The following is an 18,441-nucleotide window of genomic DNA, read 5'->3' as shown; positions in this document are numbered from 1 at the left end:
GTTATAAAACTTGGAAAACTCAAACAAACTTACTCCTGACAGAGAGCGCACTCGTATGTATATAACGTCCGATATTACAGAAATAATTGCTATTCACTTCATACGAAACTTCCACAACCTTCTAGAAAATCCGAAGGTGAAAAAATGTAGACACAACGGGTGGCGAATCCTCGCCCGGCCTAACCTCTGCGGTCCCGCGACGCCGCGGTGCCCGAGCCGCACAGATACGCTGTGCTCAGACCCGGCTTTTATCAGCGTTTCCTGTATTTTAATCACCGAGGCGGTCTTCACATTTGTTGTAATTAAATCTTAACAAGAACGACACATTTCCGTGAATCTTAAATGGGTCGTTGCCTTAAAACGACTTACTCTCAAAGCACACGAGCTACAACGCGATAATAACTCCATACGAAAATTGTTTAACCACCAATAGGAAATTTCCCGTCATCTTATTCCTACAGATCGTACCGATAACGAGTGTAGCCGGCCGCGGTGGCCGAGCGGTTCTAGGCGCTTCAGTCTGGAACCGCGTGACCGCTACGGTCGCAGGTTCGAATCCTGCCTCGGGCATGGATGTGTGTGATGTCCCCAGGTTAGTTAGGTTTAAGTAGTTCTAAGTTCTACGGGACTGATGACCTCAGACGTCGAGTCCCATAGTGCTCAGAGCCACTAGAACCAATTGACGAGGAGTGTCGTGACATTCGACGTCCTCGTGCTTATGAACAGCGTACATTCACAGGGTGTAACGTATAACATAAAACCTATCCAATATAGGCTTTTGCCAAACGTGAAGAATACCGTCTCGGTTTCTGCTTGTGACGTAGGCAGCGTTCTTGCTTCCTATTGGTTCTACTAAACGTGGCACTTTGCCGAAATATCGCACAACTTATTTTGTGTTTCACGTGACGAAACAGCTACTCGACCAAAAACAGCAGAAACTGACGTCACAGATCACGCAGAGCCGCACGCCAGCGTTAACCACCTCGTCCCGTGTACGCGGCGTGAGCATCACGTCATCGACGGGAAGTCGATTCTCGGTGTCATTTACGCAGCGTTTATCGGGCGGTAAGTGACTGGCAGTGGAGGCCCCTTTCGGACGGCTACTTTCGACGAGCGTTTTCGGCGCGAGGCTGCGGTTGTGTTTGCGGGCGCGGTACATGGCGCACCGAACCGCCGTCCCTGCAGCGCCAGCGGCCACATCAGACGCGGCCAGTACTCGGTCGACGCCGGCGCAGAGGTGTAGTCGGCGAGAGAGACGGCGGTGGCTCCTCGCCTGGCAGCGAGCGGTCAGAGCCAGCAGTCAGCTGACGTGCAGGGGCGGAACCCTTACAGCAGTGTCACACTAAACTGAAGAGTGTCATGCTCCCTGAATGCGCTTCGGTGCGGAATTTCCGTCTTTGAGTAAAAAAACGCACAGATTGTAATTACCTTCCCAACAACATACTCGAGTCACTTGCGGTTCTCTGCTTTGTGTGATACAAATACATTACCCCAGGTTGACCATAGAGAACGAATTAATAGTAGTAATTTAGAGTAGCTCATGATTCTTGTTAAAGTCTTCTGAAAACGAAATCCATCAGTCTCATTTATGTGCGAATAAGAGTTCAAAACACACCTACGTCTTTATAAATTGTTCACCATAATTTTATTCTGGAGTATGTTCCGGTTGCCTCATAGAAACGAAGCTTGTACACTTTTATTTGTTCCTTGAATCACAGACACTTGTTACGTAATTTAATTTAAAAGTTACGAAGAAACTGTACGGCAGCAGTGTTACCAAAAAAAAAAAAAAATTGCTTTGCAAACTTCAAAAATTCGAGATCTGCAGCTCTGATTAGATTTAAAATCTGAGGCTTATTTTCCTTCAAATTGACCAGGGGTAATTAAGGGTTCGTCCACCTCATTTTTGGAGTAGCTGCTTTATATTTGTGGGATGGGATGGTAATATTGTACTGTCATCACTTTTATACTAGCATTATTATTATTATTATTATTATTTTCCGTGCAACAGGAAAATGTGCAACAGGAAAATGAGTACTTGTCGGTGAAAGCTTCCAAATTCCTCGAAGATGGTGATCGGACGATGACTAGACCAAATCAGAGAGGGGCCGGGCCGTGGGTCAGAGATCCGGGAAACGAGAACGTGTGCGCGACAGGCGACACGGGACGAGTGCAGTCCGGGGGGAGCAGCGGCTGTGTGAGGCGGACGGGGCGGGCCCTCGCTGCGCGGGCGCGGGCGCGGGCCGGGCCGCCTTCCGCTCGCGGCGCACCAGCAGCCGAGCACGTCGCGAGTCAGTCTGTGACGTCAGCCATCTGTACCGCGTACCGCGTGTCCAGTTCTACATTTCAGAGTACCCTGCGCACTGCTCGGGCGCAGACAGGCCGAGCTCATCTCTATTATACAAACGGATTTTCTACTTTCGTGTCTTATTATTGTCTCATTTACTTTGTTTTCGTTTTTGCACTAGGTGTCGCTATTTTTCACACAAGTGTTGGGCAAGAGAGACGAAATACCTGAAAGCAAAAACGTACAGTGTGATCAAAAAGTCGGTATAAATTTGAAAACTTAATAAACCACGTAATAATGTAGATAGAGAGGTAAAAATTGAAGTACATGCTTGGAATGACATGGGGTTTTATTAGAAAAAAAAAAAGTTCACAAAATGCCTGACAGATGGCGCTGGACAGCTAAACGCCAGTAACTGCTACCGTGACGGGTGAGAGGTACGCCGATATGTTACAGAGTCGTATCATCCCCAGCCTGGCTGATAAACACCTGCTGGAACGTACGACGTTTATGCAGGATGGCGCTCCACCCCATATTGCTAGACGCGTGAAAGATCTCTTGTACGCGTCGTTTGGTGATGATCGTGTGCTCAGCCGCAGCTTTCGTCATGCTTGGTCTCCCAGGTCCCCAGACCTCAGTCCGTGCGATCATTGGCTTTGGAGTTACCTCAAGTTGCAAGTGTATCGTGATCGACCGACATCTGTAGGGATGCTGAAAGACAACATCCGACGCCAATGCCTCACCATAACTCCGGACATGCTTTACAGTGCTGTTCACAGCATTATTCCTCGACTACAGCTGTTGTTGAGGAATGATGGTGGACATATTGAGCATTTGCTCTAAAGAACATCATCTTTGCTTTGTCTTACTTTGTTATGCTAATTATTGCTATTCTGATCAGATGAAGCGCCATCTGTTGGACATTTTTTGAACTTTTGTATTTTTTTTTTTTTGTACTAATAAAACCCCATGTCATTCCAAGCATGTGTGTCAATTTGTACCCCTTTATGTACATTATTCCGTAATTTATTCAGTTTTCAAACTTACACTGACTTTTTGATCACTCGGTATTTACAGGGTGTTTCAAAAATGACCGGTATATTTGAAACGGCAATAAAAACTAAACGAGCAGCGGTAGAAATACACCGTTTGTTGCAATATGCTTGGGACAACAGTACATTTTCAGGCAGACAAACTTTCGAAATTACAGTAGTTACAATTTTCAACAACAGATGGCGCTGCGGTCTGGGAAACTCTATAGTACGATATTTTCCACGTATCCACCATGCGTAGCAATAATATGGCGTAGTCTCTGAATGAAATTACCCGAAACCTTTGACAACGTGTCTGGCGGAATGGCTTCACATGCAGATGAGATGTACTGCTTCAGCTGTTCAATTGTTTCTGGATTCTGGCGGTACACCTGGTCTTTCAAGTGTCCCCACAGAAAGAAGTCACAGGGGTTCACGTCTGGCGAATAGGGAGGCCAATCCACGCCGCCTCCTGTATGTTTCGGATAGCCCAAAGCAATCACACGATCATCGAAATATTCATTCAGGAAATTAAAGACGTCGGCCGTGCGATGTGGCCGGGCACCATCTTGCATAAACCACGAGGTGTTCGCAGTGTCGTCTAAGGCAGTTTGTACCGCCACAAATTCACGAAGAATGTCCAGATAGCGTGATGCAGTAATCGTTTCGGATCTGAAAAATGGGCCAATGATTCCTTTGGAAGAAATGGCGGCCCAGACCAGTACTTTTTGAGGATGCAGGGACGATGGGACTGCAACATGGGGCTTTTCGGTTCCCCATATGCGTCAGTTCTGTTTATTGACGAAGCCGTCCAGGTAAAAATAAGCTTCGTCAGTAAACCAAATGCTGCCCACATGCATATCGCCGTCATCAATCCTGTGCATTATATCGTTAGCGAATGTCTCTCGTGCAGCAATGGTAGCGGCGCTGAGTGGTTGCCGCGTTTGAATTTTGTATGGATAGAGGTGTAAACTCTGGCGCATGAGACGATACGTGGACGTTGGCGTCATTTGGACCGCAGCTGCAACACGGCGAACGGAAACCCGAGGCCGCTGTTGGATCACCTGCTGCACTAGCTGCGCGTTGCCCTCTGTGGTTGCCGTACGCGGTCGCCCTACCTTTCCAGCACGTTCATCCGTCACGTTCCCAGTCCGTTAAAATTTTTCAAACAGATCCTTTATTGTATCGCTTTTCGGTCCTTTGGTTACATTAAACCTCCGTTGAAAACTTCGTCTTGTTGCAACAACACTGTGTTCTAGGCGGTGGAATTCCAACACCAGAAAAATCCTCTGTTCTAAGGAATAAACCATGTTGTCTACAGCACACTTGCACGTTGTGAACAGCACACGCTTACAGCAGAAAGACGACGTACAGAATGGCGTACCCACAGACTGCGTTGTCTTCTATATCTTTCACATCACATGCAGCGCCATCTGTTGTTGAAAATTGTAACTACTGTAATTTCGAAAGTTTGTCTGCCTGAAAATGTACTGTTGTCCCAAGCATATTGCAACAAACGGTGTATTTCTATCGCTGCTCGTTTAGTTTTTATTGCCTTTTCAAATATACCTGTCATTTTTGAAACACCCTATACGTTTCACAGAGAACAATCCCTCACTATACAAGAACAAGAACCTAGACAGGTAAACGTGTTTTAACGAAAATTACTTCAGCAGTGAAAAAGCCAGTATCATTTCACGAGAAAAATGATTTCCATGTTATTTGGCACTTGACAAAAAATAAATAAAAAAATAAACAAGAAGTAGAGAATAAAGTAAAAAAGAGCTATTTACTGCGTTCTAGACATTGTTTTTGATGTCTTTTGCAAGTATAAATTTTCTCGGTCAGATAAATGTATATGTTTTGAAATGTATGGACGATATTTTTTCCAATTTTTTCAATTCTCAGGGGTCACTCGACTTTTGATACGAACATCCATTATGAATTTTGTTGCGGTCATTAATAAACTCTGTTACCACCGCTTGTCCTACGTTTTGGTACTGTATTCCGATTTTTTTCGTAGTATAGTCCCTCATAACCTCATTCGTACAAACGCGCAGCAGACAGCATCTCTCCCGACACACGCAGTTTTGGCGCCGACGTGTAAACAAAAACTACCGCTCGAGAGAGATGAAACTCTGCAGGGATTGGCTTTAGGGGTAGTTCTGGCAGGTGTGTGGCAGTGATTGGAACTGTACGAGGCGTTGTGAAGGCAGCGACTCCGTGAATCTGCGTGGGACATTGACTCGCCAAATACCGTGTCGGGTGGTTTGGTGGCGGCGCGTGCTAACCTGCCGCCTGTGTTGGGTTGCAGGGCGGTGACGGACCCGAGGGACGGGCGGCGCGTCGCGCTCAAGAAGCTGCCCAACGTCTTCCAGTCGCTCGTCTCGTCCAAGCGCGTCTTCCGCGAGCTCAAGATGCTCTGCTTCTTCAAGCACGAGAACGTGAGTACCTGCTGCACAGCCCACAATAGCCACGTAAGCTGCGCGCTCTGCAAATGAATGGCCGCATCTTCACTTGTTGCAGGAACACCACTCAGACTGATTAGTAACAGGTAGCACGCACGAATGCACAACTGGAAGTGGCGCCTAAATGGCCATCTGCTGGTGGCAAGGAACTGTTTAAGTAACTACCCAGAAAAGTTGTCGAAAACGAACATACCAGATTACGGTGCAACTTCAGCAGATAGCATGCCGCAACACACCAACTGTGTAGAAAAAGGAAGTGTGGTTAGTTGAGATTGTCATCCCAAGTGATGGCGGAATCGACGAGAAACAACTGAATAAACTTGCCAGATACCGTGATTTAAAAACCGAACTACAGTGACCATATCGTAGACCAGTGAAACTCGTGCCGTTGGTTCTTGGCACACTACAAGCAGCGCAAAAAGATTTTGTGGGGCACTTGAGAACCAGACGTACTAGAAATAATAGTAATAATAATAATAATAATAATAATAATAAGACGGAAGGATTCATGATCGCAATACAGGATCAAACAATAAACACCAGATATTACAGCAAGCATATTATTAAAGATCCCAATACCACAACAGATAAATGCAGACTTTGCAAACAACAAATAGTAGATCACATCACAAGCGGATGTTCAATACTAGCAAATACAGAATACCCCAAAAGACATGACAATGTAGCAAAAATAATACATCAACAACTTGCCATACAACATAAAACTAATAAAACAACACATTCCCACTTACAAGTATGCACCACAAAATGTACTGGAGAATGATGAATACAAATTATACTGAAACAGAACCATTATAACAGATAAAACACCACCACATAACAAACCTGACATCATACTCACCAATAAAAAGAAGAAATTAACACAACTAATCGAAATATCCATACCCAGTACAACAAATATACAGAAGAAAACAGGAGAAAAAATTGAAAAATACACCCAACTGGCTCAGGAAGTGAAGGACATGTGGCATCAGGATAAAGTTGACGTTATACCAATTATACTATCAACTACAGGAGTCATACCACACAATATCCACCAGTACATCAATGCAATACAGCTATATCCAAACTTATATATACAACTACAGAAATCTGTAATTATTGATACATGTTCAATTACCCGAAAGTTCCTAAATGCAATATAACACATACCATACAGTTAAAAGGAAGTGACGCTTGATCAAGGTCCACGTCACTTTCCATTTTTAACCAGACATAACGTCTGAGACAGGAAAGAGAAATAATAATAATAATAATAATAATAATAATAATAATAATAAAGAAAAAAACGTGCCTATAAATATCTAGGATACTGACAAAAAATAGGAATAGATAATACAAATATTAAAGAAGAACTAAAAGAATAATATAGACAAAGATTAACAAAAATACTGAAACAGAATTGACAACAAGAAACAAGACAAAAGCTATAAATATTTATGCTATACCAATATTGACCCACTCATTTCGAGTAGTGAAATGGAGTAACACAGACCTAGAAGCACTCAATACACTTACACGATCACAATGCCACAGATATAGAATACATTACATACATCCAGCAACAGAAAGATTCACATTAATCAGAAAGGAAGGAGGAAGGGGATTTATCGACATAAAAAACCTACATTATGGACATGTGGACAATTTAAGAAAATTCTTTCTAGAACGAGCAGAAACTAACAAAATACACAAAGCAATCACTCATATAAACACATCGTCTACACCACTACAATTTCATAACCACCTCTGCAATCCTTTAGATCACATAACACCAACAGATACGAAGAAAGTAAATTGGAAAAAGAAAACACTACATGGCAAGCACCTGTATCATCTAATACAGCCACACATAGATCAAGACGCATCCAACACATGGCTAAGAAAAGGCAATATATACAGTGAGACGGAAGGATTCATGATTGCAGTACAGGATCAAACAATAAACACCAGATATTACAGCAAGCATATTATTAAAGATCCCAATACCACAACAGATAAATGCAGACTTTGCAAACAGCAAATAGAAACAGTAGATCACATCACAAGCGGATGTACAATACTAGCAAATACAGAATACCCCAGAAGACATGACAATGTGGCAAAAATAATACATCAACAGCTTGCCTTACAACATAAACTTATAAAACAACACGTTCCCACATATAAGTATGCACCACAAAATGTACCGGAGGAATACAAATTATACTGGAACAGAACCATTATAACAGATAAAACAACACCACATAACAAACCTGACATCATACTCACCAATAAAAAGAAGAAATTAACACAACTAATCGAAATATCGATACCTAATACAACAAATAAACAGAAGAAAACAGGAGAAAAATTGAAAAATACACCCAACTTGCTGAGGAAGTCAAGGACATGTGGCATCAGGATAAAGTTGACATTATACCAATTATACTATAAACTACAGGAATCATACCACGCAATGTAACATATACCGTACAGTTAAAAGGAAGTCACGCTTGATCAAGGTCCGCGTCACTTCCCATTTTTAACCAGACATAACGTCTGAGAAAGGAAAGAAATAATAAAGAGTAATGTTGACGGGGTAAACTGATCTGTTCTGGCTAACAATCCACCATTCCTGGAAGTGAATGGCGTAGTGGTGATTGCTTGAACCAGTCGTTTGTACATTCGTTAATTTTGACCATCGCGGAGTAAACTTATCATTGCGAGCGCACTTCTTGCGAAAACCTTAAGCGTATTCCGAATGCCCGTCATAACGTGTACGTAGCTTAGCAGTGACCGGTGTTTGAAATATGTGACCTGTTGTAAAGACAGGTGAAATGAAGCACTCGCTCACGCAATCTGCAGTGCGCTCCCCCTGCGGGTTCGGGGGTTAGAATAGTCCCGCGGTATTCCTGCCTGTCGTAAGAGGCGACTAAAAGGAGTCTCAAACTTTTCGGCCTTATGTGATGGTCCCCTGTTGGGTTTGACCTCCATCTCTCAAAATTTTTCCGAAGAGCGAGCCGATTGGGGAAGGCGCCTTACTTGGTGCATTGTGTCCATCTAGCGATCAGACCTTTCGCCAGCTTCTTCGTCGTTGCATTGCAGTCCTGCCCGCTCTCCATCTCTTGGGCATGGATACGTTCCTGAGTGCACTTTCCACCTTGCGCTGTGCATTGTCGCTTTCTGCACTAACGGCGACCATGGACCACATGTCACCTAACATCCAGCACGGTAGCCAGTCCGTTGTGGTGGGGCCGCCATGTACCCTCTTGGTTGTAGCCCCCTGACAACACAGGAATCGCTCTACTGATGCCTGCGCCGTTAACTCCCCACGTATGCCAAGGAGTAGATGCCCATCTCCCTGGGGCATCAGGACTCCCGGCAACGGCCATCCTGCCAGGTGGCCCTTGCTGTGGCTGGGTGGCGCCCGTGGGGAGGGCCCTCGGTCGGAGTAGGTGGCATCAGGGCGGATGACCCGCAACGAAGCGTGGTACATCATCTCGCGCTGGCGGCCAGCCGCCAGCAGTCTCTAAGCGTTCTCGGGCTCCATTTAATGCTCAGAAGTACGATCTGAAAACGTTCCCCTCCCTGGCCACGCCGTGGGAGGAGCGTAAGTCTCAGGATGGAGGTAACAGTTATTCGCCCCGATTCTTAGTTTGCACGAGAGCTGATGGGGAGTCTTTTCTATCCACAAAGCCTCAGTTCTTCGTCGAGCATTTAGAGGACAAATTTGGGGAGGTGGAGGTCTTGTCCAAAATGCGCTCTGGGTCAGTACTGATACAAACGGCATCCTCCGCCCAGTCACGCAGGTTACTTGCTTGTGACAAGTTGGGGGATGTTAACGTTATCATTACACCACATAAGAGTTTAAATATGGTCCAGGGTGTTATTTTGCATTTTCCATTATTTTCCACTTTTGCAGTCTGATGACGAGCTGCGCGCCAGCTTAGAGCGTAGAGGTGTTCATTTCTTCCGGCGCGTTCATCGGGGTCCGAGGGACAATCCGGTTGCTACCGGTGCCTTCATCTTGGCCTTCGAGGGTGATACATTGCCGGAGAAGGTCAAGGTGATGGTCTACCGTTGTGACGTCAAGCCCTGTATCCCTCCCCCGATGCGGTGCTTTAAGTGCTGGAAGTTCGGCCATATGTCTTCCCGCTGCACTTCCAGCCTCACATGTCGAGATTGCGGACGCCAATCACATCCCAATACTCCATGTGCCCCGCCTCCCATTTGTGTCAACTGCGGAGAGCATCATTCACCTTGCTCGCCAGACTGCAAAGTCTTTCAGAAAGACCGCAAAATCATGGAATATAAGACCCTGGACCGGCTGACCTATACTGAGGCCAAAAGGAAATATGACAGACTACATGCTGTGCGAATGACGTCTTCATACGCAGCTGCTACAACAACTGTGGAAGCCCCATCAGTTTCGAGACTTCCAGCCAGATCGATGAGCAGTGCAACTACTCCTGCCCCCTTGCCTGTGGGGGGGCTCTACCCAACCGGTTGCTCCTGCACCACCTACCTCAGGAACAACATCCTCCCACCCATCAGGGACGTCAGTCCCTGCTTCTCAGCCGGAGAAGCGTCTCACTTCTTCGGCTGCTCTCGCCCGTAAGGGTTTCCTTGGGACCCTCCCTTCCTAGGCTTCCACCAGCGGGAAGGATGACGCCCGACAGTGGCATAAGTCCCCACCAGTGGCTGGTCGTAGGGCTTCGCGATCCACCTCCGTCCTGGAGACTGATTCGGTGAGGCCTTCCCAGCCGGTGAAACCCAAGGTTCAGCGAGAGAAGTCCAAGCGCAAGACCTCTAAGGCCAAAGAACTTGCGGTGGCACCGACCCCACCGCACCCTTCGAGCTATATGTCTGAGGATGAGGTCGAGATTCTGGCGTCCGCTGAGGACCTTGATCTCGCCGGTCCCTCAGACGCCATGGATGTCTACATCTACATCTACATCTACATTGATACTCCGCAAGCCACCCAACGGTGTGTGGCGGAGGGCACTGTACGTGCCACTGTCATTACCTCCCTTTCCTGTTCCAGTCGCGTATGGTTCGCGGGAAGAACGACTTTCTGAAAGCCTCCGTGCGCGCTCTAATCTCTCTAATTTTACATTCGTGATCTCCTCGGGAAGTATAAGTAGGGGGAAGCAATATATTCGATACCTCATCCAGAAACGCACCCTCTCGAAACCTGGCGAGCAAGCAACACCGCGATGCAGTGCGCCTCTCTTGCAGAGTCTGCCACTTGAGTTTATTAAACATCTCCGTAACGCTATCACGGTTACCAAATAACCCAGTGACGAAACGCGCCGCTCTTCTTTGGATCTTCTCTATCTCCTCCGTCAACCCGACCTGGTACGGATCCCACACTGATGAGCAATACTCAAGTATAGGTCGAACGAGTGTTTTGTAAGCCACCTCCTTTGTTGATGGACTACATTTTCTAAGCACTCTCCCAATGAATCTCAACCTGGTACCCGCCTTACCAACAATTAGTTTTATATGATCATTCCACTTCAAATCGTTCCGTACGCATACTCCCAGATATTTTACAGAAGTAACTGCTACCAGTGTTTGTTCCGCTATCATATAATCATACAATAAAGGATCCTTCTTTCTATGTATTCGCAATACATTACATTTTTCTATGTTAAGGGTCAGTTGCCACTCCCTGCACCAAGTGCCTATCCGCTGCAGATCTTCCTGTATTTCGCTACAATTTTCTAATGCAGCAACTTCTCTGTATACTACAGCATCATCCGCGAAAAGCCGCATGGAACTTCCGACACTATCTACTAAGTCATTTATATATATTGTGAAAAGCAATGGTCCCATAACACTCCCCTGTGGCACGCCAGAGGTTACTTCAACGTCTGTAGACGTCTCTCCATTGATAACAACATGCTGTGTTCTGTTTGCTAAAAACTCTTCAATCCAGCCACACAGCTGGTCTGATATTCCGTAGGCTCTTACTTTGTTTATCAGGCGACAGTGCGGAACTGTATCGAACGCCTTCCGGAAGTCAAGAAAAATAGCATCTACCTGGGAGCCTGTATCTAATATTTTCTGGGTCTCATGAACAAATAAGGCGAGTTGGGTCTCACACGATCACTGTTTCCGGAATCCATGTTGATTCCTACATAGTAGATTCTGGGTTTCCAGAAATGACATGATACGCGAGCAAAAAACATGTTCTAAAATTCTACAAGAGATCGACGTAAGAGATATAGGTCTATAGTTTTGCGCATCTGCTCGACGACCCTTCTTGAAGACTGGGACTATCTGTGCTCTTTTCCAATCATTTGGAACCCTCCGTTCCTCTAGAGACTTGCGGTACACGGCTGTTAGAAGGGGGGCAAGTTCTTTCGCGTACTCTGTGTAGAATCGAATTGGTATCCCGTCAGGTCCAGTGGACTTTCCTCTATTGAGTGATTCCAGTTGCTTTTCTATTCCTTGGACACTTATTTCGATGTCAGCCATTTTTTCGTTTGTGCGAGGATTTAGAGAAGAAACTGCAGTGCGGTCTTCCTCTGTGAAACAGCTTTGGAAAAAGGTGTTTAGTATTTCAGCTTTACGCGTGTCATCCTCTGTTTCAATGCCATCATCATCCCGTAGTGTCTGGATATGCTGTTTCGAGCCACTTACTGATTTAACGTAAGACCAGAACTTCCTAGGATTTTCTGTCAAGTCGGTACATAGAATTTTACTTTCGAATTCAATGAACGTTTCACGCATAGCCCTCCTTACGCTAACTTTGACATCGTTTAGCTTCTGTTTGTCTGAGAGGTTTTGGCTGCGTTTAAACTTGGAGTGGAGCTCTCTTTGCTTTCGCAGTAGTTTCCTAACTTTGTTGTTGTACCACGGTGGGTTTTTCCCGTCCCTCACAGTTTTACTCGGCACGTACCTGTCTAAAACGCATTTTACGATTGCCTTGAACTTTTTCCATAAACACTCAACATTGTCAGTGTCGGAACAGAAATTTTCGTTTTGATCTGTTAGGTAGTCTGAAATCTGCCTTCTATTACTCTTGCTAAACAGATAAACCTTCCTCCCTTTTTTTATATTCCTATTAACTTCCATATTCAGGGATGCTGCAACGGCCTTATGATCACTGATTCCCTGTTCTGTACATACAGATTCGAAAAGTTCGGGTCTGTTTGTTATCAGTAGGTCCAATATGTTATCTCCACGAGTCGGTTCTCTGTTTAATTGCTCGAGGTAATTTTCGGATAGTGCACTCAGTATAATGTCACTCGATGCTCTGTCCCTACCACCCGTCCTAAACATCTGAGTGTCCCAGTCTATATCTGGTAAATTGAAATCTCCACCTAAGACTATAACATGCTGAGAAAATTTATGTGAAATGTATTCCAAATTTTCTCTCAGTTGTTCTGCCACTAATGCTGCTGAGTCGGGAGGTCGGTAAAAGGAGCCAATTATTAACCTAGTTCGGTTGTTTAGTGTAACCTCCACCCATAATAATTCACAGGAACTATCCACTTCTACTTCACTACAGGATAAACTACTACTAACAGCGATGAACACTCCACCACCGGTTGCATGCAATCTATCCTTTCTAAACACCGTCTGTACCTTTGTAAAAATTTCGGCAGAATTTATCTCTGGCTTAAGCCAGCACGGGTACTGAATCGGTGGCAGTGAGTGAACAAGGGGCGTAAATTGCCTTCCCAGTCCCTTCACGCCTTTCTCAGTCATGGACAATATCATCCACATCATCCTCCAGTGGAACTGCAGCAGTTTCTTCCACCATCTAGCTGAACTCCGACAACTTATCAGCCTTCACCCTTTCTTCTGCATTGCTCTTCAGGAAACTTGGTTCCCAGCAATGCGAACCCCCGCCCTCCGTGGCTATCGGGGTTGTTATAAGAACCGGGCAGCTTACGAAAGGGTGTCTGGTGGCGTCTGCCTGTACGTCCTTCACACACTGCACAGCGAGTCTGTCCCTCTCCAGACACCTTTAGAGGCTGTCGCTGTTCGGGTGTGGACGCCACAGGCTGTTACCGTCTGAAGTCTTTACCTTCCACCGGATGGTGATGTCTCGCAGCATGTCCTGGCTGCGCTGATAGCCCAATTGCCGCCACCTTTCTTGTTATTGGGCGACTTCAACGCCCATAACCCTCTGTGGGGTGGGTCAGTGGCAACAGGTCGAGGCGCCACCGTTGAGCATTTATTGGCGCAACTCGATCTTTCCATGTTAAATGACGGTGCCTTCACACACATCAGTGTGGCGCATGGCACATACTCCGCCATTGACCTTTCGATCTGCAGCCCTAGCCTCTTACCGTCTGTCCAATGGAGAGTGCATGACGACCTATGTGGTAGTGACCACTTTCCGATCTTTCTGTCACTGCCATAACGTCACTCTTCTGGGCGCCCTAGCAGATGGGCTATGAATAAGGCTGACTGGGACTTGTTTTCTTCCACTGCCGCTATTGAGCCTCTCTCTAGTGATGACATTGATGCGGTGGTTCAATCGGTCACCACCGTCATCGTTACTGCCGCAGAATCTTCAATTCCCCGTTCTTCTGGGTCCACTCGGAGGAGGACTGTGCCTTGGTGGTCGCCTGAGATCGCTGAGGCGATTAAAGATCGCCGGCGGGCGCTACAGCGTCACAAGCGACATCCCTGCATTGAACACCTCATCACCTTCAAACGGCTGCGTGCGCGGGCCCGCCGCCTTATCCGCCAAAGCAAGCAGGAGTGCTGGGAGCGGTATGTGTCCACCATTGGCCTCCATGTCTCTCCATCGCAGGTCTGGGCCAAGATCCGACGCCTCTATGGCTATCGGACCCCTGTCAGCGTCCCTGCGCTCTCACTGAATGAATGGAGCAGTTTGTCCAGACTCCGACAAATTGCCAACAGCTTGGCAGAGAATTTTGCTCTGAGTTCCGCTTCTTCCAATTACCCACTGGCTTTCCGCTCCATTAAAGAGCGGATGGAACGTCGGAGCCTTCCTTTTCGAACCCACCATCCGGAATCCTACAGTGTTCCATTCAGTGAGTGAGAATTTCACAGTGCCCTCGCCGCTTGTCCTGATACCGCTCCTGGGCCAGATGGCATCCACTGTCAGATGCTGAAACACCTTTCAGTGGGCTGCCAGCGGCGGCTCCTCGACCTTTACAACCGTATTTGGGTCGAGGGTGAGTTTCCGTCGCAATGGCGGGAAAGTATTGTTATCCCCATTCTGAAACCAGGCAAGAACCCTTTGGAGGTGGACAGCTACCGTCCCATTAGCCTCACCAACGTTCTTTGCAAGTTGCTTGAACGGATGGTGAGCCGGCGCTTGAACTGGGTACTGGAGTCTCGGGGCCTTCTGGCTCCGTCTCAGGGTGGGTTCCGTAAAGGCCGCTCCGCCGCCGACAATCTGGTGAGCCTGGAGTCGGCCATCCGTACTGCCTTTGCCCTCCGTCAGCCCCTGGTCGCTGTCTTTTTCGATATGCGGAAGGCGTACGATACAACATGGCGTCATCACATCCTTTCTACGCTTCATGGATGGGGTCTTCGGGGCCCTTTGCCGATCTTTATCCGCAATTTTCTGTCGTATCGTACCTTCCGCGTGCAAGTCGCGGCCTCCCATAGTTCCTCCCGAGTCCAGGAGAACGGGGTACCACAGAGATCTGTCCTCAGTGTCTTTGTTTTTAATTGCCATAAACGGGCTCGCTGCAGCGGTGAGAAATTCTGTCTCCGCTTCTCTGTATACTAACGACTTCTGCCTTTACTACAGCCCTATTGGCATTGCAGCTGCTGAAAATCAGCTACAGGGCGCTATCAGTAAGGCGCAGTCTTGGGCTGTCGCTCGTGGGTTTCAGTTTTCGGCAGCCAAGACCTGCGTTATGCATTTCTGCCGGCGACGCACTGTCCACCCGGAGCCGCGGCTTTATCTTGAGGGCGAACTTCTTGCTGTGGTTGAGACGCATAGGTTTTTGGGTGTAGTTTTTGATGCCCAGTTGACTTGGCTGCCTCATATTCGGCAGCTTAAACAGATGTGTTGGCGGCGTCTAAATGCTCTGCGATGCCTGAGCAGGCACACTTGGTGGGGCGCCGACCGATCTACCCTGTTACGGCTCTACCAGGCGTTAATCCAGTCTCGTCTGGATTATGGGAGCCTGGCTTATGGCTCAGCAGGCCCATCTGCGCTGCGGGTGCTGGACCCAATCCTACACAGCGGAATACGACTTGCCACTGGCGCTTTCCGTACCAGCCCAGTGGACAGCATCCTTGCGGAGGCAGGTGTCCCTCCATTGCGGTTAAGGCGCCAAAATTTACTGGCCGCTTATGCTGCCCATGTTTTTAGCTTGCCCGGGCATCCAAACTATCGTCTCCTGTTCCCGCAAACAGTCGTCCATCTGCCAGACCGTCGGCCCCGGTCAGGTTGTACGATCGCGGTCCGCATCAAAGAGCTTCTCTCCGGGCTTAGGGTTTTCACTGTTCCACCTCCTTTCAGGGCCACTTTGCGTACACCCCCATGGTGTGTTCCTCGCCCTTGCCTTCGGCTCGACTTGGCACAGGGCCCGAAGGACTCGGTCCCTCCAGAGGCCTTCCGCCGCCGCTTTTATTCCATCGTGGCCACGTATCAGGGCTCTGGCGTTGTTTACACTGCCGGTTCGATGGTTGCTGGTCGTGTCGGTTATGCGCTAACTCTAGGGGACCATTTCGAACAACGTTCATTGCCGGCTGGGTGCAGCGTTTACACTGCTGAGCTGGTCGCCATCTTTCGTACCCTAGAGTATATCCGCTCCTGCTCAGGTGAGTCCTTCGTGATCTGTAGCGATTCCCTGAGCGGTTTACGAGCTCTCGACCAGTGTTTCCCTCGTTGTCGTCTGGTGATGGCTATCCAGGAGTCCCTGCATACTCTTGCCCGTTGCGGCCGCTCTCTGGTCTTTGTGTGGACCTCGGGCCATGTTGGGATACCTGGAAATGAAAATGTTGACCGCCTGGCGAAAGAGGCCACCAGGAAACCATCTTTGGAGATTGGCCTCCCGGCGACTGATTTGCGGGCAGTCTTACGCCGCGAAGTTCTATCGGTTTGGGACGCTGAATGGCGCAATCTGCCCACGCCAAACAAACTCCGTCCAATCAAGGTGACGACGACTGTGTGGCGGTCGTCCCTTCGCGTCTCCCGCCAGGAGTCTGTGGTCCTCTGCCGGCTGCGCATTGGGCACACTCGGCTGACACACGGCCACTTATTGCGCCGTGAGGACCCACCTCTGTGTCGCTGCGGCTCCGTTTTATCTGTGGTCCATATTTTATTGGAGTGTCCGCTTTTAGCTGTGCTCAGGCTGTCGTTCGCACTGCCTGACACGCTCCCTGCCCTTTTAACAAATAACACTGCCATGGCTGGCTTAGTTTTGCGTTTTATTCGGGCAGGGGTTTTTTATCACTTAATCTGAGTGTTTGTGTTTTATTTTATTGTTTTGTGTTGATTCTGGCCTTTGGCCTACGGTTTTAAACTCAGTTTTTAATGTGTTCTCGGTGGTTGGCTTTTCCTCTCTTTTTTTTTTTTTGGTCGGCCAACCACCGTCACACTCTGTGTGATTTTATTTCGTTTTGTCTGGTCCTTGTCTACGTTTCTTTTCTTCTGTGTCGTCTGTCTCCTATTCTGTTGAACGTTTTTTAGTCTCTGTGGGTATTTTTCGTATTTGGAAAAAGGGACCGATGACCGTCGCAGTCTGGTCCCTTGCATCCCCCAAACCAACCAACCAACCTGCAGTGCGCTTGTGTGACTTGAGAGCGTGGCACGTGGTTGCAGGTGGTACAAGGAACGCCTCTAAGCACCACTGTGTTGGCAGTAGCTGTGACTCGAGCATTTGTGTCGGGATCGTACATTTCTCCTCACACGTGTTAATCAATTCCAATACCTGCTGCTTTGACCTCCATAAATGTTGTTGATTGATTTAGTCTTTCCAGATGATTATAACACCTCGCTTCTACTTAAAGACAAATCATGATTCAGCTGTGGTCAACCTAGCGAGCCTTATAATTGCTGTCGTTCTCAACACGTTCTGTTACCAAGTCTTCCCACTCAGTCATAGGTTCACAAATATCTGGGTAGATGATAGCAAGCAGGTATTACCAATGCCCTTCAGGGACGAGTGATTTGGACTAATTGCTGCTAATAGGTGTCACATTGCTGGTCTTTACTGTTTGGTGTGACTGAACGTGATGTTATAGACCTCTATCGTCAGATTATGATCTCGTTACTATCTGCACCAGTTAAAGAAAAGGCAGAGACTGTTGTAACGAGCTAAGGATTATTTCTTCTTCTTCTTCTTATTATTATTATTATTTCATATACGCCAACTAAGGAACACGACATTCAACTATTCCGTTTGAAGTGGGCTTTGACGTTTGCCCAGTAGTTACGCATCCTCAGGCTGTGTTGATCTTCCTCTCTGATTTCCAGAGGGCACCAGTCTTCTTTCTTGGTAGTCTATCGTGGCACTTCTGTCTAGGCTTCTTCCTGAGTATTGTCTGGTCCTTCAAGTTTCATTCTGTTGTTCCCAGTTCCTAAATATCTTTCTCCACTTCCATCAACCATGGTGGCTTGGTGGCTTTTGCCAGTAACAGAGAAGCTGGTTGGTCAATCTGTCACGATGCATATTGTAAACGTGTCCATAAAATGCTAGAC

General features: G+C 47.2%; 1 protein-coding gene across 2 annotated transcripts in view; it reads left to right on the top strand.

Annotated features, from left to right (window-relative positions):
• Positions 1-18,441, top strand: part of LOC126460616 (serine/threonine-protein kinase NLK) — a 450,646-nt gene that overhangs the window by 236,702 nt on the left and 195,503 nt on the right. For both annotated transcript variants that reach the window (XR_007585943.1, XM_050095928.1), the window contains exon 2: positions 5,633-5,762. Coding sequence is in view for 1 of the 2 variants with exons in the window: in XM_050095928.1 (XP_049951885.1) it covers positions 5,633-5,762 (130 nt within the window). In the remaining variant the exon portion in view is untranslated. The remainder of the gene's footprint in view (positions 1-5,632; positions 5,763-18,441) is intronic.

Source organism: Schistocerca serialis, chromosome 1 (genome assembly GCF_023864345.2).
Source record: "Schistocerca serialis cubense isolate TAMUIC-IGC-003099 chromosome 1, iqSchSeri2.2, whole genome shotgun sequence".
In the NCBI taxonomy this organism is placed as follows: domain Eukaryota; kingdom Metazoa; phylum Arthropoda; class Insecta; order Orthoptera; family Acrididae; genus Schistocerca; species Schistocerca serialis.
The sequence above is the reverse complement of the archived record's forward strand: the minus strand, read 5'-3'. Positions and strand labels throughout refer to the sequence as shown.